We start from the raw sequence: 22,665 nt of genomic DNA, 5'->3' as shown, positions 1-22,665 counted from the left end.
GAGATCCTAACATCTGAGTCTCTGAGCTGGGAACTCATCTTTCATTTTCTGGCTTTCCAGTGAGTATTTTGCTGGAGTTGTAAGATAATACAAGTATCTCATGTTTTAATAATTATCATGCAGTAGCTTCATTTGTTGCCTCTTTTTTCAAACTGCTTCTTTCTCTCAGTCTGTTAGCATTTTTTTATTTTAATAACAAAGGCAGATGTTTATAACCTGACATACTTCAACTTTGAACAAACTTTGCCTGCTCTTCTGTGTTAAAAAAAAAAAAAGGCAAGAGAAAAGACTTCTGTGAAACTGAGCAGTATTGATTTAGGTAGCTTAATATTTAAGGACTTTTTTTCTGCTGAATGCTTTCCTGGTATCTTTGTCTCCCCGTCAGACGTAAGTTAATTCTACCCTCGGGCTTTGAATAGAGCCTGCTTGGAGAGTCAGAGTGTTGTACAGCCATATTTGCCTTAGGTTAGAGCTTGTGCTGCCTCTGGATTTATGCCAGAAGCAAACAATTACAGAACCTGCCAGAGACTTGGGCCTGTATTATTTTATTTCCCCAGAGATGTTTACAAGGGGACTGTTGCCAAACTCGAGATCCATTAAACTGCTGAATCATTACATTTTCTGTTGCAGCCAGCTGGCAAGGATGATTCCAAGCACTCGCTGTCAGGTACCTTGGGTCACTGCACTCTCAGAAATGCCTCCTTATGTTTATTTGTATAAGGCCTTGAAGGATGCCACAAGGTGCAGACTGCAACATGTAAATAGAGACAGATTTACAACAAGGGCATCAGCAATTTTTTTTTTTTAATGCGAATCTGCTTTTGCTAGTTATGAACTGCGTAGTTGAGGTCTTTTTGTGCCCTGTTGGGGCAGTCTGACTTTCAGTAGAGAAGATTAGTTTGTTATTCTAGCCACCCAGACAAATGTTAAGAAATGCCCTTTTAAGGACTTCGGGAATTATGCCATTTTTTTGTTGTTGTTCTATCTTGCACATTGATCAGATGATTCACATGTTCCCTAATTGGTTCATCCCTAATATATTTGCCAGAAAGAAAGGAACATTTTGAACTGCACCAAACACTGCACTTACTTGGACTGATACTTTTATGTATGGAAACAGTTTTCTTAGATGTATTGCTTCCCTCCCTGCCCTTTCCCCCCCACGTTACATTTTATTCCAGCTTTCTGGCTTTTCTGTTAATTGCAATGATGACTGCTTGCCAGGGTCTGTTTTGGTTTGTGGATTTTTTTGGAAGTGAGGAGTGTTGAAGTACACTTTTCATGAGGGACTGTTAGTTTTCCCCTTTTCCCTGTCCTTTATTTTTCCAAGTCATGGAACAAAACCTCGACAGGAGAAATGCCTATATTTTCATTGTACTGTTTCTCTCAGCCATAAACTTATAATTCAGGAGATGCTTGTGCTGTTCTTAATGTTTTCCCAAAACGACTTCTGCCTTCATTAGATCATGTTTAATATTAATGCACAGCAATTGCTTTTGGCAAAACTAGTGCTCCACTTCCAAACTGCTTTGCAAAAAAGAATAAAATGCAGATTGTTTTTAAGAGTCCTAGCCTATTTTCTAGTGACCTCTCCTTAGAAAAAAAATATCTGCAATGTAGTGTGATGTACACAAATAATATTGAATCTTGTATTACCTATTATATATTTCTTTTTTCTGTGCTTGTCAGCAGACAGAGCAGCCTCCATTATGCTTTCAGAAACCCTGGGGGAGTTGCACCAGCACTCAGTAAAATCTGCAGGAAGTTTCTGAGCCCATGTATCTATTTTACAGCAGGTACTTAGAAGAGAGCACATGACTAAATGGGCCACTGACCTTTGGCCAGGCAAAAGCACCTCGACTGAACTACAATGCTTGGAAGAGAAGACACGTGCCTTCCTGTCCTGCTGATGAGCATAGTATTAAAGAATGAAGGAAGAATAAATGTTGATCTTAGGGCTGGCTGACACCCTATTAATTTGAGAAGGATCCTTTTCTTGCTTTCATCCTAATAGAAAAGTTAGCAATTGCAAGCACTGCAGTATTGCTGTGACAAGTGGGAAAAATAACCTTTCAAAAACCTAAGATGTCTGCCTATGATGAGGCATTATTTCAGGCTGACTGCATTTCATTCTTGTATTAAGTGATAAATCCCAAAATTTCTAAGTTTGCTTTGCTCTTTGAAGATGTCATCCCTGATCAAAATATGCAAGGGGATTGACTCTGAGACGAACTGAGTAGTGAAAGGCAAAGAGTTGCATTTAGATGCTGCAGTACAGTGCATGTCTAAACACATGCTGGGTTTACAACTTTACAGAAATTTCTGTGTCCTGCCAAAGGTGATATCAAATCCAAGATGGCCTTACTGTTGAAGAAACCAAGAATTTGTCACACGTGTGAAAGCAAGAGATAAATGCACACTGGTACCTGTAGAAATGCATGGTAGGCTGCCATAGTATGTCCTAGGCAGCCTTTCCCTTCCTTTTGATTGGGGAATAGATAAATAGTGTACGAGTTTCCTTTCACCAGGCTATGTGTTTGTGAGAATTAAACTAGTTTTATTGGCATGAGCAATGCTGCTGCAACACTATAGTAGAACTACTTTGGGTGAAAGAAATCCATGTGTTATTTTAGCAAAGAGATACTTGTGGCAATTTTGGTGCTACACAGCTGCTGTAGTTCGGGCACTTATTAAAATCACTGCCAGATACTGACCTGGCTGCTAGAACCTGTCTTGATGTAACCACAGCTTTCTGCTGCCAGTTCTTCTGTTTCCTGCAGTTGGAGAAATAGGAGACTTTTCCTCTTCTTCAGCTTCTTTCCTGTCTTGCTTCCCTCTTGCTTGGCTTTAGAAGGGCTGGGCTACATTAGGTCTGGAGCTAGTCAGTTTAACTTGGTGGCCCAGTCCTGAACTTTACAGTAGAAACTACCTGTGATAGATGGGAGCGTCAACTATTTGAAATAATGACATAGAAAAAAGTTTAGTTATATAGTCTATTTCATTTTATTATAATAGTTTGGGAATTTCTTCTGTGAGAAGCAGGAGAAAATACTTTTCCTTAAATTCTGAGACTCAGAAACTGTCTTCATTTGACTGTTTCTGCATAGTTCAGCTTTTGTTATATTTTGGGAAGGACACAGTTCTGCATTTGTCTTACAGCTTAGTTGAAATCCAGGACTGACTGGATAAAAACTGTGGTGTAGTTATTACTCAATTCACAATCAATCCTGTAGTGAAGCTGGAATGATTTGTAGTATAAGGAGCTAAAATGAATCAGAAGTTGCTGACCTGACAATGAACCCACTACATAGTAGTTATTTCTGTATAATTAGGCAGACAATGAAGCTCATGTCATGTTGACTTCAGAACTGCTAAGCTTGATTGGATATACAATTCACACATCTTGTTTTACTGCATTTCCAGTATGTTCGTGTTAGGATTTTCTCTTCTTGGTCTTCCCCAAATACTCGCTCCCCGAAGCACAGCACAGCTGTGGTAAAAGTTTGACACATTGTGTGTCTGAGGACCTATGCAGATGGACAGACTGCCTAGCTTATCCTAGTGCTGCTGGGTGGCTGTACGGGATTACGGGATATGCTACAGCCTCCCTCCGGTAGGTAGTTGTATGGTGAATTTAACCATGGATTGTAGGTCCAGTACTTTCTGCTGGAGTCTCCATTTCTATTGTATGTGCTTGAGCAATTTCCCTGTCCGCTCCTGGAGGAAGAAAAAAAAGGGTGCTGAAAAAGCAGAAGGTTGCTATTGCTAAAATAATTCATGCAACCTGGTCCCTGAGCTGCTGTTTATCCAGGTGCAGCTCTGTGCTGACTGGGAGTGTGCTATGGGCCATGTAACTCATTCTCGTCACTGCCCTTCCCAAGGTATGGATGAGAATAGGTAGCACAGGCACTGTTACCTGGTTAGAGGTGGGAACAATGAAGGGATATTGTTAGATGAATTATACTGGAGGCTACTGATTGCTTCATATAAAAGGGACTGAAAAATAGGTCTTGCTTATCTATATCTATATCTATCTATATCTATATCTATCTATATCTATATCTATATCTATATCTATCTATATCTATATCTATATATCTATCTATATCTATTTCTATTTCTATTTCTATGTCTATTTCTATATCTATATCTGTATCTATATCTATCTGTATCTGTATCTATCTATATCTATATCTATCTATATCTATATAAGTATCTATCTTGGGTGGTTTATATGTCATTTACCTGTAGTCATCTGAAATCTGCTTGCTGTGGAGCCATGTTGTATGTATGTAAATTTACAAATGTCATTCTGGGTAATTCTGCATGATTTTCATGCAGTCTGTATTTCTTTAATATTTTTTAATACTATCAAATAGGGCAGGAGCATTATCTTAAAATGATGATGAGACTGACATAAAGAAAGGGACACGGAAAATTAAAAGAATATTGGCAGTTACAATATCTGTAACAGAAACACAGAATGGAATTTCATGTGTGTGAATTTCCAGAAAATTATGTCTGATGGGGAACAGCTTTTGGCTTGTTAAGCATTACTAAGTATTTAATCCACACAGGATTTGTCTAATAAGGAGGTGTGTACTTAGCATGGCAAAATTTTTTGTGTTGCAAGTGCTTTATGAATTTTGAAGAAATGCTTTTCATCACTTTTGTGATGGCAGTGTAGGAGAAAAACGGATGTATACTAGATGTTTGGGTCCTAGTCAGTCTAATGAGATTGAGGATGGCTGTGTCCAAGTTTTTCTTTCCCTCTCTTGGCTCTGTGCTAAAGCCTAAATATTTTGGCTTACAACAACTATCTTATACTATTGTACTGATTTGCCCATTGACCTAGCATGATGCAATGCAATCATACGCTTGTTTGAAATCCCTATGCACAGTACAGTAATAAATATTTTCAGTGCTGAAGTATAAGATTTTATTACACTTAATTTAGTGTGAGTAATTGGAAGTGAAGGCTGTCTTTGGGTATATTAATAAATGGGATCTCAGTCTCCAGGGAATGAAAGGCTGACTTTAAACCTCGAACCATCAGGAAAGTTTCACATCCAGGATGGAATATGTACAGCACACAGTGGTGCAAAAAGACATCAAACTGCCTCTGTATTGTATGAGCATACCAATTATGGTAAAGTTATTTATTGGATTATGTTTCAGTTAAATTTTAAGACTGAGTGCATCACTTTGTTTGGCTGAATGTGCTGTGCTTTTTTGGTATGTTCATTGACAATAAATTAGCCGGAGTCAGTTACACCAAAATGACCAATGACTTTAAGATCATCTAGCTCCAACCCCCCCTGCCATGGGCAGGGACACCCTCCACTAGACCAGGTTGCCCAAAGCCCCATCCAGCCTGGCCTTGAACACTTCCAGGGAGGGGGCATCCACAGCTTCTCTGGGCAACCTGTTCCAGTGCCTCACCACCCTCACAGTGAAGAATTTCCTCCTAATGTCCATTGTAGCATTTCACTGACAGGTCTGTGGAAGGAAGGTTGGCAATGTGGATTTACAGTTTCCAAGCATACCAACACTTGGTCTAATGCGTAGAGAGAAGAACAAGCCCTGGTGACCCAATGCTTGCTAGTAGCCGTGCTGCAGAGCTGCGTAGGACGTACAGAAGCATGCCGCGTGCCGCGGCAGCACTGGGACCAGCCAGTTAGCTGTAGCTGTAGCGTAGGTCCTGACAAGGCACCCAGTTCAGATTTTAGAAACTGCCTTCATGTTAGGAAGATGTTTCTGCGTGAAAAGCATTCAATATGTAATTCAGTGAACTCATCAGTGGAATCAGAAGGAAAGCGTTTGGATGGTGATACAGTAAACATTCTTGTTTCTGTGGTACCTCTTTGCTGTTTACAGGAGGCATTGGTTTTTGTCTTTCAATGTTTCAGGAAGCATTCTCTTCAAGTGCATGTCTTTGGAAGCTGACAGAATTACAGAGCAGCAAGAGAAAGTACTGTCAATCCTAGAGGAAAAGTTTCCAGGCCTTCCCCCACGAGAGGAAATTATCTCTGTTCTCCAGGAGACTCAGTGTAACCAACAAGGTACTGCAACTTGCTTCGATTTTTCGGACCTTTTACAAATTTAGTTATGTAACTGTATCGGAATATATCGGCTTATTGTGTGTGGTGAAAATAATTGCAGCATGCTATCTTCATTGACAGTTACATGTAATTATATTTAATTTTAAATTAAGTGGCTTACATTCTGAATCATGGAATTGTGATTTCTGTTGAGGAACTACTGAACTCTTAAATAATCTTGTATTACTTTTACAGATAAAGTAAACATTAATTTATTTCATATATTGCTTTTACAAGTGTATTATAGTCAAGAATTTGTGTTCATGAAGTATAGAGGCATAATCAACATGTCAGCTCACGTACAGAAATTGTGCTGCAATTGCCTACGTGGTGTGGGAGTGGATTTTATCTGTTGAACCTTCCCAAATTTATCGAGGGTTCTGTACAAGTAAAGTGAATTTGACTTCAGACTAAGATTAAGGAAGCAGTGGGAAAATTGCAATTCTTTCATTTCCTTCTGTTAGGAATAGATGAATGCAGTTGTCATTTTTTCGGTGATCAAAAGTGGGAATGTTTGAACCCACAATTTGGTAGCAGGCTTTCGAAGGGATGCTCTGAAACCCTGAATAAAATTGTTGCAATAACTCTCACATTTTTTACTGTCTTTGTTAAATGGCATTTGCTACCAAGTTGTTACCAAAGAGCGAGTATTGAATTACTGACACACTTCTTTGTTAGATATATCAGGTATGCACAGAGTGCATGCAGACTCATAGTCTTTTTTCCTGTTCTTTATCCACCCATCTGCAGAATCCGCTCATCTGACTTCAGACCGTCAGCCCGAGATGGCTGTCGTAGCTGGTAGTTAAGGACAGAATTTGAGGTGCTGCTTCCTTTGCTCTTTCTTTCAGTGAGGTCACAGGCTAAATTAGTTCAGGGCTATAAATCTTCACATAGTTCTCTAAACTTCCTCCAGATGTTAGTCAAGGAATCAGAAATGAACTGAATGCAGCCTGGGTTGGAGAGACCCAGTTAAAGTGGCTTTTATGGATCTCAGTCCTTAGTTCTGCCAGTTGCCTGGGAAGATGGTTTAGTAATGTTTGTCATGTACTTGGCCTGTGAAGTTTACCCTAATATCCAATGTAAAGTAGATACAATGGACAAGTAGATATAACGGATTCAGTTTGCATGGCACTGGTTGCCGATAATTTTTATATGCCACATGAGGAGGGCAATGTCTTTTTTTTTTTTTTTTTTGTCTCATAGCTACTGTTTGCTATGTATTACAAGGTACATATTCAGCACTGCATACGCTCATGTGGCATTTGTATTAGTAAGTTGCTGTTGCGTTTCTGAAGTTCTTTGAAGGCACTAACCGCTACTCAATATTTTACCTTATGTACCTGTTATTTCAGGCAGTATTAGGACAATTAATCAAAAAAAGGTTTCATGCAGAAGTAATGATTTATTTGCCTGAGTTCATGAATTCATTTGTTATTTGAGGCACAGTGGGTTGTAGCCCATCACAAAGTCTACAGGTTACCAATAAATATTTTTAGAAGGACAAACGTGTAAATATAAGAAGTATGTGAACGTTAGCCATTTCATCTTGTCATTAGATTGAATGCAGTAGCTGGACCCTATACAGGAACAGTAATGAGAAGATTCATTTTTTTGGCTTAAGTTGTTATTTGGTTCCCTCTTAAAAATAATTTACGCAAACACATTTTGGATGTTATGCTGCCAAGCTTGAAAAGTCTGTGGACGCTTTAGTTGCCACCCTGCTGAAGTAAGTGGCTTGCAGCTTTCTTTTTATAGAAGTTGGGCTATCATGTCTATATTTTTGATTGTGTGATATGACCATGTTCCTATACATGATATATATTTATTCTGAGAATCTTTAGAGCATTTTAGACAGACATCTTCCACAAAAGAAATTTAATCATATGGATTTTCAGTACATTGTACTTAAACATATCAACATGTCTGGTTACAATGTGAAGCAATTCCAATCTTATACTGGTGTTTCTGATGATAATATGTACTTTTGTTTCTGCAGTACATAAACATCTAGTTGGTTCATTCACCATTTGATGTGTATAAGAAGAATGCATTAGTGTTGGTATCAATTTGTGAGGAAGGTCAGAAAGGTTGAATAACTTTGTGTTTACAGAATATCTTAACTGCTTTGCTTCAAATATTTTATAAATACCATAGTATTCCACATGTGCTTTTCAATATATTACTCATTCAATATGTTACACATTATAGCATGGCGTATTAGTGATTTTATGTTAGACCATAGTAATCATTTATGTATACATTTATCATTAACTGGAATTCAGTTTACTTAAAAAACGTGAGTGTTCACACAACTTCATTGCAGGAGACTTAATTCTTCATCCTTTGCTCCCCCCCCCCCAAAATCTCTTCTTTCCTTCAAAAATCACTCTAGAAACATTAAGCATTAAAGTATTAATGTTGGTTTTAATTTTCTCATAGGATATCCTAAAATACAGGAGGTTCAACATTAAGGTCTAAGCTGTATTTTTAGTTTATGTTGCTGCATCTGGTCAGTTGTAGATACTTGTACATGTTGAAGTTCCTTTCTTCTCTCAAACAGGTGTAAGTATAGAGGAGATTATGCTGAAGGATCTCAAGGAGATTTCAGATGGAGAAATCAAAGTGGCAATCAGCACTGTGTACCTGACACTGGAGGTAAGAGGAAATCTAAACATCGTAGTTGGTAAACAGCCCTATTGCATGTGGGGATGGTTCTTTAACAGCGAGTTTGAACCCATTATTTTCCCAAGTTTATATGAGCAGAATTTTCAGTGATTTAATTAACTTTGAGAGAAGCAGTAACTGTTTGTATTCTGACTTAAATTATTATGCATGTATGCAGACCTATTTGTACTGTGGTGTGTTAAAGCAATGGCATCAACAAATTGCAGCCTTTGGGTGAATTAAAGGTGTGAGTTTTCTTTCGTACTTCAGTAGGCAGTTACTAACTGGGGCTTTGTCCTACCTTTACCTTACAGTATGGCATACAATTTATAAAGCCACTATAACACTCTCTCAGCTTTTTGAGAGGAGGGGATATTATTTTATGCCTTCTATAAACCTATCTTGAAACTGTGTAAAGAAGCGCGTCCATTGGCACGTTGCCTACGTGAAAATGTTGGTAGAAACAAAAGGACATTGATGGGCCAGAAGTTCCTAGAATTTTGATCTTTTGGATCAAAACTACAGTTTTGTCCTTATGAGTACTCCTGAGACAGCCTGAAGGTGGCTGCTTGGATTTTCTTTCTTGACTAGTCCCAAACATTTTGTAATTGCTCAGGGAAAACTCTTGCATAGTATGTTTTGTATCTTTATTTCAAGATGGTTTGTATTATGGATGTCAGTAGCTATTTACCTTCACTTGAAGTAGATATAAATGTTACTGGCTATTATGTAAAAAAAATAATTAAAAATATTAATGTTTAGATCACTGAACAAGTAATGACATAACAGTATTACTTCTGATGGAAGTTTGTATACTGATATACTGATTAATAATAAAACTAACTATATTGAAGAGAATTTCAACAACAAAGAGGTACTTCTATGTAGTATATATTTGCAATTTACAATCTCACCATTTGCCTGAAAGTCACATATACAAAAGTATTTAACATGCAAAAGAAGTTGTCATCTTCTACTTTTGCATTTTACTTTAATTTTACCTCAAATGGTACTAAAAAAAATAATCACTTGAATAGCTCTTTCCTGCGTATATCCAATGAGATTTCTTACAACATGTCTTTTGTGATGCATTTTACAAAAAATAAGATGTTTCTGTGGTTGAACCAATTTGTGGTGCAATTCAGCTAATAATTATCCATAGATTTCTGCTTGCATACTAAAATATACAAAGAAAATTGGGTAACAAAGCTTCAAGAAATGAATCAGAATCTTAGTTACTTTCTCAGTGTCAAGCAATCTTTACCAGCCACCAAACCTGCACTGCTTTATGAACCATAATTTTGCTTCTGAAAATTATGCAAGACTGGTAGGAAGGGGCATGGGGAAAGACTATAGTAAGATAAATCCCCAAAAAGAGGAAAAAAAATTTAAAAAAATTCTTACTAAAACCTTCCTCTTCTTTTGTTTTAAAACTTTCTCTTTTATTCTGTCAATAAGTCAATGGTGAACACACAGGGCTAGTAATTAGTATCTAGCTTTAGCATTACATTTTCTTTTTATTTATTTCCCTTTTAATCTTATTAATGGACTATGTAGAACGCAGGCCTTGCACTCCACAGATCTAAGCTCCAGTTAAACATGGCTGAACTCATCTTTACTACTCTACATACCCAAATTAATCATAATGTAAAACTTGTCTGACTTTTGGCTGCAACTCATAAATTGAATTTAGCAACAGTAGGTTTTCATAGTCCTAAAACCAGGCAAATTTTCAAAGTTTTTTCAGTGATTGTGTAACATTTAATGCAGACATATTTTGTTCAAGGAGTGTCAAGATTTGGTGGTCAAGCAATAAATGTTTCAAAATAATTTTTCTTAGGACATATCTAGTGGCCATCATGGAAGAATAAAGGAGATTCAGTTGCATGTAAAAAAGAAGAAATTGATCAGCATTTTAGTGATGTTAGATGCTGTTTGATCCCAATCTGTTAAGTAATTTTATTACTAGCATTTTTGATGGTATTTTTCTGGAAGTTACAGGTATCTCTCTTCACCTCTCTCTGTTGTTCTGCTGTGAATAGTTTGATTCAGAAAGAGCTAATTTTTCAGGGATGCAAATTCTTTTTTTTCTTGTTATAATGTTTACAAAGTCACACTTAGTACTAAAAGGACTCTTAATTTCACACTTGGGATGGAGATCAGTTTTGCGTTTGTTGCATTACTGCACTTTGTTCAAACATTTTTTGAACTCTCTGATTTACAGTGCATGACCAGCACAAGACTGTTTTACTTGCTCTTACTAGAGCCAGGGATGATATGGTCTGCATGATGGTAGGGGAGATGGCTTGTAAAAACATTCTGCACTAGTTACTTCACCCAGTATCAGAAACAGAATATATATAAGGGAATTACAGACAAAACTGTTCAGATCTGTCTGTCTTTTCAGTTTAGATTTCTGTTATGAACTCAGAATACACAGACTTTAAAGACTTCAGTATTTTCTCAGCAATAATAATGATAATTGTTATTCACCCTCAAAGTGCTCTACGGATGTTACCTGATTAAACATTAAGGCAACATGAAGAACAGGCTTGGCTTTGCTGCAGGTGTTGAATCTCTAATGTGTTTGCTTCTTCAAAAATCTCACAAGGTCAACTTTTTTTTTTTTTTTTTTTTTTTAATCAACAGGTATGCAAAAGTATCTTTCACTAAAGTTCTTTACATAGGCTTGATTATTTGGTTTGGTTCAATGGTCTACCACATAGGTGATACTGCTAAGACCGAAGATGATAGTCATGCAATATAGTGGGTAGAGTAAGCTGTTCACAAGTGTGCATCCACTGCTGCATTGGGTATGTGTCATGAAGAATGAAAGTGTTGCAGCTCAACCCTCAAGCTCTGATTTCAGTCAGAGTTTCACAATAGTAAAGATAGAGATCAATGTCTGGTATTCTAACAAATGTCACACCTCAGTAGCACATATTCAAATGATTCTAAGCTTTCCTCATTTCTGTTTTCATGGCAAGTGTTGCAGATCTTTATTGAAAGTAGATCCTGAAAAAATTCTCTGTTCTTGAGAGGGCAGATGCTTTTTTTAGCAAAGTCTTGACCTGGAGCTAAGTTCCTTTCCTTTCTCTACTGCTGATTTCCTATGTTAGATAAATAAGTAGTTTCCTCAGTTTCACCTCTGTAAATGAAGATATTAATCTTTTATTTCATAAATATGCCATGAATTTAAATTAGTTGAAGCTTGTGTTAGATATGTTGCTATAAATCCTATTTTTTTTAGTGTTGATACACATTTCCTAATATCTGTGGGAATGTTTTCTTAGTTCTGTACTTTAAAAGGAAGGAAATTATGATAACTAATAAGTCATCAATTGTAATTTAATACTTATAATTGCTTTTAGTACTATTGCATAGCAGTACTCCGGTACGTAGGACACATGCAGGTACACTCCTGCTCTCCAGTTTCTCATGAAGAAAGACATGACCGCAAAAATAATAGTGCAATTGATCTTAGTGCTTTATTTGTATGTGCATACTGATATCAGTCATCAGTGTGTGATTTACATCCATTGTCTGTTGGCTCACTAGTTGTCAACTGGCTGATTTTTAAGTGTCTCGGTAGAAGAGAATCTTTCACATATTAAAGGAATAGACAGTGTTGGCGTTAGTGGTAGAGGCAGGGGAGGCATTTTGTGTGGCTGTGTTTAGGTTTCTATAAGAGTCTATACGCAGCTTTGCATTTCTTGAGATAAGTGCCTTTGGGTCTGGACTTCCTGGATTTAGGCAGCATTAAAGCTGTAAATTGACATCAGACCTGTGTCTCCAGTGACTGGCTGCCAGAGAGTATGCTACTTGGATTTTGCATGCATAGCAGCATTTTTTTCAAGAGAGTGACAAAAGAAAACTGACAGAGCCTAGATCACAGTTATTTTTGTTGTCTTTGCCGGAAAGTTTCCCCAAGTCATAATAATGATTACTCATAGGATATTGTGGCAAAATTCAGTGCATGCGTTACAGTTAATTTCTGTTACATTATGTTATACCCTGAGAGTATATTTTGCTTGTTCTCTGCTGGAATTCTCTTGGAAATGAGAAATATCTTCTCAATGTGACTTTCTGTGAAAGTCATCTTTTTCCTGAGGAATGGATATTTCCTTTGTAAACTGAACTCTATTCTCTGCTTTCTGAAGTCAAGCGCACTGAAGAACAATCCAGGTTTTGTGAGTGTTCAGTTTGGTTGAAATGGCTCATGATATTGTAGCTTCCTAATGTGTTTGTTGGACTAAGTCCTTTATCTTTCGATTCATGAAAATTTATTCTAACTGCTCACAGAACTTACAGTAACTTAGGAAAATAGAAAATCAAGTTTCTCCAGGGAGAAGCAGGGCAGTCAGTTGAAAACAAGGCAAATAATGTATGATTGTCTGCTATTGACAAGGGAATACGTGTGTTCTGAAGGCTGACTGATCTGTTGAGGCTCTTGTTCATGTTTCTGGCCATGGCATCTGAATGCTTCTTAAAGACAGCTTCCAGGTTGTAGAGGTTGTGTAATCTTTTAGTATTGTAAGGTTGGAGCCACCTCTTTGTGGGTGCCAACCAAGAGGTTTAGAGAATGTCAGAGCCTGAATGGACAGAGCTGCTGTCACCCGTGTTGTTGCCCCAAGAAAGGGACCTGCAAGTTCATGCCGGCACAGTGAGCTTGACTGTCCTTAGGTAGTATCTAGTAGTCCAAATGAGTTGAGGATGGTACCAAGGAAAAGTTCTGGCTCTGGCAACAGCTTTCCTCTTTATGGCTCTGTGTCTCAGAGAAACTCATGGTGGCTGTTGCAGCAACAGTAGCTTTGGAAATTTAGAAATGTTTGGGCGCACAGTGGATCTGCTTCCTGACGAATAAATAGTCTGATCTCAAAGAGGCGGTTTCATTTTCAAGCTGTTTTGTAGTAATAGTAGTATGGCATGCAACTATGTTACTAATTTGGACAATTTTACTTGTGTGTTATGAAAAGTGATGCTTTTAATGTTGCTGTAAAGCGAATCAAGAATCTCTGTCTAAGCTGGAGTCAGTGTCAGACAAGTGCTAGGTAGATTACAACACGTTTGTTTGAAGGTTTGAACTTTTGGTGTCTGTAATGATTGGACCATAGTTACGTATTTGGGAACTTTTTTCTTGCAGTATAAATATAAACATATTTTAAATGGCATCAGATTGGTCCATGAATTTGTTTTTAATGCTAAAAACAAAACAAGAAGAAAACCCCAAGTAAACATGTTAACATTTAATCTTCCAGTAATGGAATTGGAAACAAAATTCTCAGCAACTTACAATAGCAATGCTGTTCAGGGATATTTTTCTGACGCCTGTTGTGAGAAGTTAGGGTATGTAAAATAAATGATGTATGGAGCTGTAGGAATGCGACTTTTGCAGACTACCTTATGTCTAAGGAACATTAAACATAGGGTTCTCGTTTAGCAAATAAATAACCATTCATTTCAATGGCTGCATAGTCTGGACTTTTGTGCATATTTTTGCAAAGATGAGAAGAGGCCATTAGGGATTTAATATAAAATAAATCGCCAAGGGGTCTTCTTGTAGTCCTAGTCTTTCTGCCACATGGTGTGTCACTAATGTGCATAAATGGGCTTAAATGAATTTGTTATCTGTATTACATTTGCAGTATGTATATATTTATATATTATTTTTTAATTGTGTTTAAAAATAAAACATTAAATACATCATTTCTGAGAGTTGAAAACATACCATTTGTAAATAAATCAACCTTAATTAAGGTCTTAAAATGTCAGTGTGTGAGATCTGCCTGTAGGAAAATGTATAACTTATATAGCACACAAAGCTTGAACATTCTTTCGTTTGCTTTTTTACAAGTATTAGGAGGTTTAAGTCATCACCTTATAGGACTGAGTAATGCAGCCAAACATGCATTAATGTAAATACCATACTCATGTTTAAACATCAGACTTGCGTGTTCTGGAGGGCAGTAGCTGTTCCTTTGGTGGCTCAGGTCAGCAGAAGTACCCCAGTTATAATGAGTGCCGTCCAAGGTGTGGAGAGCTGAGGCAGACCTGCTGAATTCTCTGTTGTAGCTAGCCACTTGTCTCTACAGGTATGAAAGGAAACTGAAGGGGATAATCTGAGACTGTTCTAAGTGCTTCCTAATTAACTATGTGAAATCAAATGGCAGCAAACCCGACATTGATTGCAGTGATTAGCAGGATTGCTTATAGTTTTCAAATCAAGACCGGATTCCTTCCAGAAGATGTTGTGAGGGTGAGATGAGCTGAAGTTCCCCTACTCAGTGACATGTTTCTGCATGAAGTCACGCAAGGCGTTCATTGTTGACCCTTCTGATGTGAGAAAAATGTGAACTTGAAAAACTGGCCGAGACCATTATATTTATCAATCAGTTCAATTCAGCCTGTGCTTAAATAATTAAATAATGAATTATTCAACTGTCATTTTATGCAAGGTGTATTTGATTATTTTATTCTATACTACTGTCATAACTTGTAATAAACCAGAAACACCAGAGATTTTGTGGTATCTCTTTAAGAACACACAGCGTATACAGTGATATCAGGTCTGCAATGGTATGTATGTTGGATTTCAGTTTATTTCAGTGTCTGAAGATATTGGATAGACTTCATCTGTTATCATTTGTGTCACATCTAGTCTAAATTTGGCCCATGCTACTGTTTATAATTTTGCCTTTAGTGGTTTTGTTCAATCTTGGTTCACAAGTTAATAAAGAAAGTAAAATAGCTATGAGAATTATTAAAGGAATAAGCATAGACATTAATCTACTAACATTACAGTAAAAATGTGCTTGCGATTACAAGTACATTGTTTAAGAAGATAAACTGTATTTTCTTTTGTATCATTTATGAAATGCGTTTCTCTAAATAAATTAAGATAATTTCTTTATGAAATACAGCTGTATAATATGCAGTCTCTCAGCTAAATAAAATGCTATCATCTACAGTATCATTACTGGACTGCATTCCTGACTTCTACAAAGCTGACTAATTTATCATTTGTGTACTCTTCTAGTTCTTGTCAGTAGCATCTCAGCTCAGCTGCTCATGGGGCATAGACATTGACAGCGGGAGGTGCTGTTTTGAGAAATGTTCAGCATAAAAAGAGTTTTTTCTATGAAATACAATATACTTTTTAAAAATTTCAATATAAGACCTAACTTAGACATTTAATATTTTAAGATCTGGCCATAATGCATGAGAATACACGAACTGGTAATAGTAAGGGATAACAACAATATAAACATTATAGAAAAGTAAAATTTTATTTTCTGCTATTTAGTTTATGCTTATTCTTTGCTATTGTGTGGGAAACAAATTAATTAGCACATTAAACTGTTGATCCAAGATTACAATGTAATTCCAGCTATAAATAAAAGAACTTCTTTTGAGTTTACTGGTGTTAGTGTTGCATTACTACAGAAGAGAGCAATTCTGTCCACAAGAAGTGACAGAGAGATACAGGGTATTTCTAAGCAAATGTCTGTCTTGGTGACGGCTTTTGTATTTTTCATTTTGAAATTAAAAAAAACCCAAAAAACCCACAAACAAACCACATTTAAAATCGTGCAATATTTATTTAGGATAACCAAATTAATCTTTAACCAAAGAATCTTTTACCAAAGTTGCTAAGTACAGATTGAATTTATTGATTATTATAAAAAGAGTAGGAAGTATTCAAGGTAGGTTTCTAGCATTTCTTTTTTTTCCAATCTGCTTTTTAATTTTCCTATAATTACTTTACCTGAAGAACAGGTCTCAGTGATTTGAGTTTCATAACTTTCTCCATATTTGTGATTAGTGGTTAATAACAAAATCATGCTTTGTCTGAAACCTTAGCTAAGGAGAGATTTTTCTTTCTCATGCTAGTCTAATTCTTGTGGTTTTATAGAAAGCCACAGAGTTCTCATTTCTGTTTAGGTAAAAAAGGTAGGACAAGATACTTTCTTCAGCTGTGATCACGTAGCTCTCAATGCATCAGAATTTCTTATGCATATCTGACGGCTGTCTTCCAGGATTCTTACAGTCCCCTTTCCTTCTGAACACAAGGTAAATACAACGCTTAGTCTGATATAAAACAGGAAGAATTTTGAGGCCACTAAATTTGTGCCAAATGAAAACTATGGCAACTGATTACGTTATCTTCTCCAAACAAGAAAAATCACATTATTTACATTGCAGAGATGGGGAATTCAGGTGTATGTACAACCCTTTCACACTTGGGAGAATGTTATCGTCAGTTCCGTGAGAAAGAAATCATGAATCTGAGTATGGGTGTGAATCTTCCATTCTTTGGCTCAGGACTGTAGAGTTAGTAATAAAATCAAAGAGAGAACCTGGCAGAATTATCTGTCTTCATTGCTAGATGACTTTTCTTCTTCCTTTGCATGAACAATGAAAACAGTTGAAGAAAATCTCTCCTACTCTGGATTCTACCTTTGCCAACAAAAGCTATTAGTTGGTATCTATTTATTGCCAGTTCTGGTTCTTTTTACAGAAGGACAAACCTCGCTACTAGATATTCTGTAACCTGACTGCATTTCAACATTTCTGTCTTGCTGTTGTTCTTTTTCTTAGTCACATTTCCAATGAATTTTCACAAAGCATGACTCTCCCTCCCTCCTCCCTCTCACAGGGAAAAGAAGAAAAAGAAAAAAATAAGAGTAAATACAGTCCACAGGGAATATTCTTGCAGTCCAATCTTCTTTTTTTTTTTTTCCTCCACTGCAAGATCGCCAGAGAGATTTAGCCAGCAATCTGTGCCTGGATTCCACACCAGGAATTTGATTTATTTCTTTTAGGTTTCATGGATGCCAGACATCTGTGTATGCTGGTTCATTCTCTCAGTGTTTGCCATAGACTAGAAAGGAAAAAAGCTGGAATAGATTAATTTTGTACCTAAAAAGGGAACTGTTAAGTCAACTCTTTGGCTGGTAGAACACCGTGGACTTACACTGTGGGTTGTTTTAGCTGAAGAAGGATTCAGGGATAAGTTTGAATAAATGGCAATTGTACAATCAAGAACTCTTGTAATTGTGTTTTAAAAGCAAAAATCTTGACTAAGCACTGAGTTAAGTGCTGTTTTTTGTCAGATTTCATCATATACTGAATCATATTCAACTGAAAGTGTATTTCTTTGGTCTAAAAAAGTTTGTCATCTCTTCTTCTCTATATAAATAGCATTAGCAGGGTTGTTTCTCAGCATTTGCTATTAAACAAGACTTTCTAAATAAAGGGACTAGAAATAATTCAGAAACAAAAAAGTGATTTTCCTTTCACATCTCTCAGTTGAGTATTTGCCATATGGGTTGCTCAGCATCACACTCTCAGCAGGTCTAATTTATGGTAAACACACAGTGAGTGAACATAAAAAAAAAGGCAATGAAAATATTAATATTCTCCCCCCACCCCATTTTTTTAAACGGAACCAAACATATTCAGGTTCAGCCCATATAGTTGTGGCATTTAGTTGAGTATATATGTGTTTGCCACTCTGCTGGGAGTTTGTGAAGAACGAAATGCTGCACTTTTCTTGCCATGAGACTGATTTGCTAGAGCTTGCGTGGCAGTGTGTAAATTATACGTTCCCTGCTCCGATATGGCATGCTGCCAGGCCCCCCAGGGCTGTGCTCTCTCCATGAAGGGCAGTTGGTGAAAACATTGCTGCTCTCGCTGTGGCGTGGGGCGCGTTAGCTTTTCCCTGGGCCTCCACGGGAGGATCACCAGCTGGGTGAATGTGTTGATGCTCTGGTCCACCGCTAGGATTTGGAATAGGCGAAGAAAGAGAGATAGAAAATAAATAATAGTATGGATTTTTCTCGAGACTCACAACCATGGAAATCCACAGCATCAATATTTTGAAAACCTCCCATCTCCCACGAGTTCCTGGGGCTTTCTTTTTCTGTTGCATATGTGATTTCTTTCTCTCTGTGGGTTACCTTCTCCCTCTAGGGACTTTGCTGCCATAACTGTCCTTCAAAGACTCTTTAGAACTTGGTCAACCACACTCCTTAGTGTGCCTGTGTGGCAAGTCATTGGAGAGCAACATGAAGTACTAAGCATGTATCAGCCTAAGTGAGCAACCTTTCATCAGTGCTTCCTGCTCAGGGAATGAGTTTTTTCACAGGAGGATCTGCACTGCTATATTAAAAAAAAAAAAAAAAAACAACCACAAACCCCCAAAAACAAATGAACAAACAAACAAAACCCCCAAAACCAAAAAAACCAATCTGTTTTATGGTTAGGAGCAGGCATATCTGAGCAAAAGAAAATCTATTGCATAAACAGATGCATTGTTCTGAGAATAGAAATTGCTGCCATTACACACTTGATATTGTACTTACAAACAGGAAATAGCTACAAAAGAAAATGCTTTAAAAAAACTGTAGTTTGAGTGCTGCCCTCTGCCTTATGGTCATACACTAGACCCTGGTAATGCACATATTTCCTTTCTATCTGGATACTGTCTGTTCCAGCAAGAAACCTGCACATTCCCATTCCAAATTTGAAGATTCAGCCAAATAATTGAGAACTGTACATGGTTCAGATTTAGAAGAAAGTCCATTAGTGCTGCATTGAACAATCATGATATAATTTCCTTTAGGCAACATTTTTTCTGAGTCTTCAAGAGGAAATACTTGATTTGCAACACCTGCAGGTATTTAGTTCAAATAAATACAAAACTTTTTCTATGGATCCTGCTAAATAGTTGTCTTAGCGTGATCTCCACAGGTTGGCAGCAAGATCCGCAAGCTGCATATTTAACTTGTATATTAGTACTTGCAGTTGTGTTTGATTTCCCCATGTTCATTTTTTCGAACGGGGTTCACTGGAATGGCCAGTTTTGTTTCCCTAGTTATTACTGGGTGTCTTATACTCCTCTAGTGTCCTGCATCTTGTTGATCTTCTCCATGAACTAATCTGTAAATACTTGTAGATGAAAAAATAGAAGATATTGGTTATCGTCTAGTATGAATTCTTCCTTCATGTATATCATTAGCTTAATTGTTTACAGTGTTCCAGTCAGTTACACTTACACAGATCCTCCGAGGTAATGGAGTTGTGTTTTGTAGTATAAACCAATATTTACTCAGAAGTCAAACCTCAGCCTCACTTCCTGTGGACTTCTAGTACTCTCAGTGTAGCAGTAAAATCCAAAATGAGATTTTCAAGATGCCCAGGTGAGCAGAACCATGAACGTAGTAATGTTACTAATTCCTAGTTATGCATTTAAATTTCTGTGAATAACAGCCAGCTAAAGTCAGGTGCCACAGGTGACTATTTTGGACTCTGTGGATTTTGTGCTTCAATAATTTTAGAAAAATGTTAATTTACAGTGTCTCTGTCAACTGGAAATGGTTGGGATGTTAAAGTAAATTAAGTGATGAGGGATCTTTTGTGTACTGTACACTCAGTCATTGTGAACTCACATTCCGAACACATTTAAAGTGGCATTGAATCTGACTATATTTTTGATCCATTATTAAAGACTCAAAAAACAAGCATATTTTCAAATGGCATTCTGCACAGTCAGTGATGTATCTGTGCTTGATGCCACTATTCTTCACAAAATGTGATAATAATGTTATCTGTTAACATAAAAACAAAGTTTGACTCCGCAGAAGCAGCTGGAAATGGATAACCGCAATATGCTTAAATCTCTTAGGAGCACACTGTTTGACATATACTACTAAAAGTTCCTCATATTTAGGAATTCTTTTAAGTGAAATACTTGTGCTGAGTCTCAGCTGGTGTGCATGAAGGAATATTCATTTCCCAGTGGTAACATGGAATTTGATTTTTTTACCTTTATTATATATATTTAATGGATTGAAACACTTTGAAGAAAAAAAAAATGCATACATTTCTGGTCCTAATCTAATTCAAAGGGGTTTTATAGTTCTGATTCCAGCCTTTTCTCATGTTTTATGTATAGGTAAATCAGAAGGTTATGCCTTGTCCAAGCTAGCGGGGAGCAGAAACAGTCCTTCTCTGTGACATCCAGGAGGGTGATCAGTTGGGCTATGAAAAATGAATGTTTACTGGGTGGATACTGCAGGTGATTTGAAAAGAGATTTTCTACAGCTTGGCAAGAGGGTCATGCTAACAGCAGCATGTGTTAAAACTTATTATTTTGTAGTTGTGAGTTGCAAGAGAGGGATATATGAACCTCATAATGTATGCTGGTTATTTCATGCCTGCAAACCCATTATAGTTTAAAACTTTTAAAGTATGATTATTATGTTTTAGTGTTCTGTATACAGAGTCAGGCAAAGTTTCTGCAGTAGAAGTGAGTGGTGGAAACAACTGAAAGAACGGAGCTTTCAGGGATTTGATGTCTGGTCAGAAAGGACATTGCAAGAGTCAGAGAAGAGGTACAAAATGATGGCAGAAGAGTAGAGTGAGTTACTATGGCACAGAACATAAAAGCTTAAACCAGTATGAGGTGGCATATAAACCAACTTGAAGCTTCACCAACTTGTGGGCTTCAAGACTATGCCATGTCCAGAGAAGGGCAACGAAGCTGGCGAAGGGTCCAGAGCACAAGTCTTATGAGGAGCGGCTGAGGGACCTGGGGTTGTTTAGCCTCGAGAAGAGGAGGCTGAGGGGAGACCTTCTCGCTCTCTGCAGCAACCTGAAAGGAGGTTTTAGTGAGGTGGACATTGAACTCTTCTCCCGAGTGCCAAGTGATAGGACAAGAGGAAATGGCCTCAAGTTGTGCTGGGGAGGTTTAGGTTGGATATTAGGAAAAATTTCTTCACCAAGAGGTTTGTCAATCATTGGAACAGGCTGCCCAGGGAAGTGGTGGGAGTCACCATCCCTGGATGTATTGAAAAGACGTGTAGATGTGGTGCTTAGGGACATGGTTTAGTGGTGGACTTGGCCGTGTTGGGTTAACGGTTGGACTTGATGATATTAAGGGTGTTTTCCAACCTAAATGATTCTATGATTCATAGAGATGAGGCTGCTAATTTGTGGCACAGCATGTCACATAAAAGTATGCCATACATTTGTGTGTGTGTGTATGTGCGTGTATATATGCACCACATATATGTGAGGAACATGTGGGCTGTGAGAAATATGAGCTGTCTACCTGCTGTGTAACATTAAATTTTTGCTACATGGAGAATGAATTAGGCTCACTCTGTTTTATCTGTAATTACCCTTTTTTTTTTTCTAATGCAATTTGGTGCTCATTTCTGTCAGTGAGGGTGCATATAGATTTCTGACTCAGATCCTGAGAAATACATATCTAAATTTCTGAAATTCAGACATGTTCTGAGAAAGCACCTTGCTAAAGTTTCCTGTTTCAAAGAAATGGAGAGACGCTGGAGTCTCTGTTGACATAACTGTTACCAGCCAGGAGTGTCATTTCTCTCTTAAGTTTGACTATGCACAAGCAGTAAAATTGACTCAGTTACACTCAGTAGTAAAATCTTTTTCCAGAACAGCTTATTCCATGTATGATTTGGCTTAAATTTTGCTATTGAGAATGCAGTTTTCAGAGTTGGAAGAAGTATTTGTGGTGAAAGTCAACTGAAAGAAAGGGGCTTTCAGGTGCAGAGTGAATTAACATTCTCCATAGGATATTCTAGAGGTAAGATACAGTCCAGTTTCCATTGAGGGAAAAGAATAATTGCAAGCAGATGAGTAGCAATGCTCTTATACCAGAGCCATAGCCTAAGATAGCATCTTGGATGGTACCTACAGTAAAATATTTTAGTATATAGGCAAAGCAGAATGAAAGTCAAGACGATATGATATGTGGAAAGAACTGCATAATTCCACAGATCAAAGAAAACTAGAGACAAAAATATCATGCAGATACAGAATATATCTCATATGAGGTTTTAGTTAATAGTGTTTCATAATCACA

At 37.2% G+C, this 22,665-nt stretch overlaps 1 protein-coding gene across 4 annotated transcripts in view; it reads left to right on the top strand.

Moving 5' to 3' along the window:
* PRUNE2 (prune homolog 2 with BCH domain) overlaps window positions 1–22,665 on the top strand; it is a 140,035-nt gene that overhangs the window by 36,878 nt on the left and 80,492 nt on the right. For all 4 annotated transcript variants that reach the window (XM_054810236.1, XM_054810235.1, XM_054810234.1 and 1 more), the window contains exons 5-6: window positions 5,910–6,062; window positions 8,665–8,759. In XM_054810236.1, coding sequence (XP_054666211.1) covers window positions 5,910–6,062; window positions 8,665–8,759 — 248 coding nt within the window. The remainder of the gene's footprint in view (window positions 1–5,909; window positions 6,063–8,664; window positions 8,760–22,665) is intronic.

The sequence above is a fragment of the Grus americana genome, chromosome Z (genome assembly GCF_028858705.1).
Source record: "Grus americana isolate bGruAme1 chromosome Z, bGruAme1.mat, whole genome shotgun sequence".
In the NCBI taxonomy this organism is placed as follows: Eukaryota; Metazoa; Chordata; class Aves; order Gruiformes; family Gruidae; genus Grus; species Grus americana.
The sequence above is the reverse complement of the archived record's forward strand: the minus strand, read 5'-3'. Positions and strand labels throughout refer to the sequence as shown.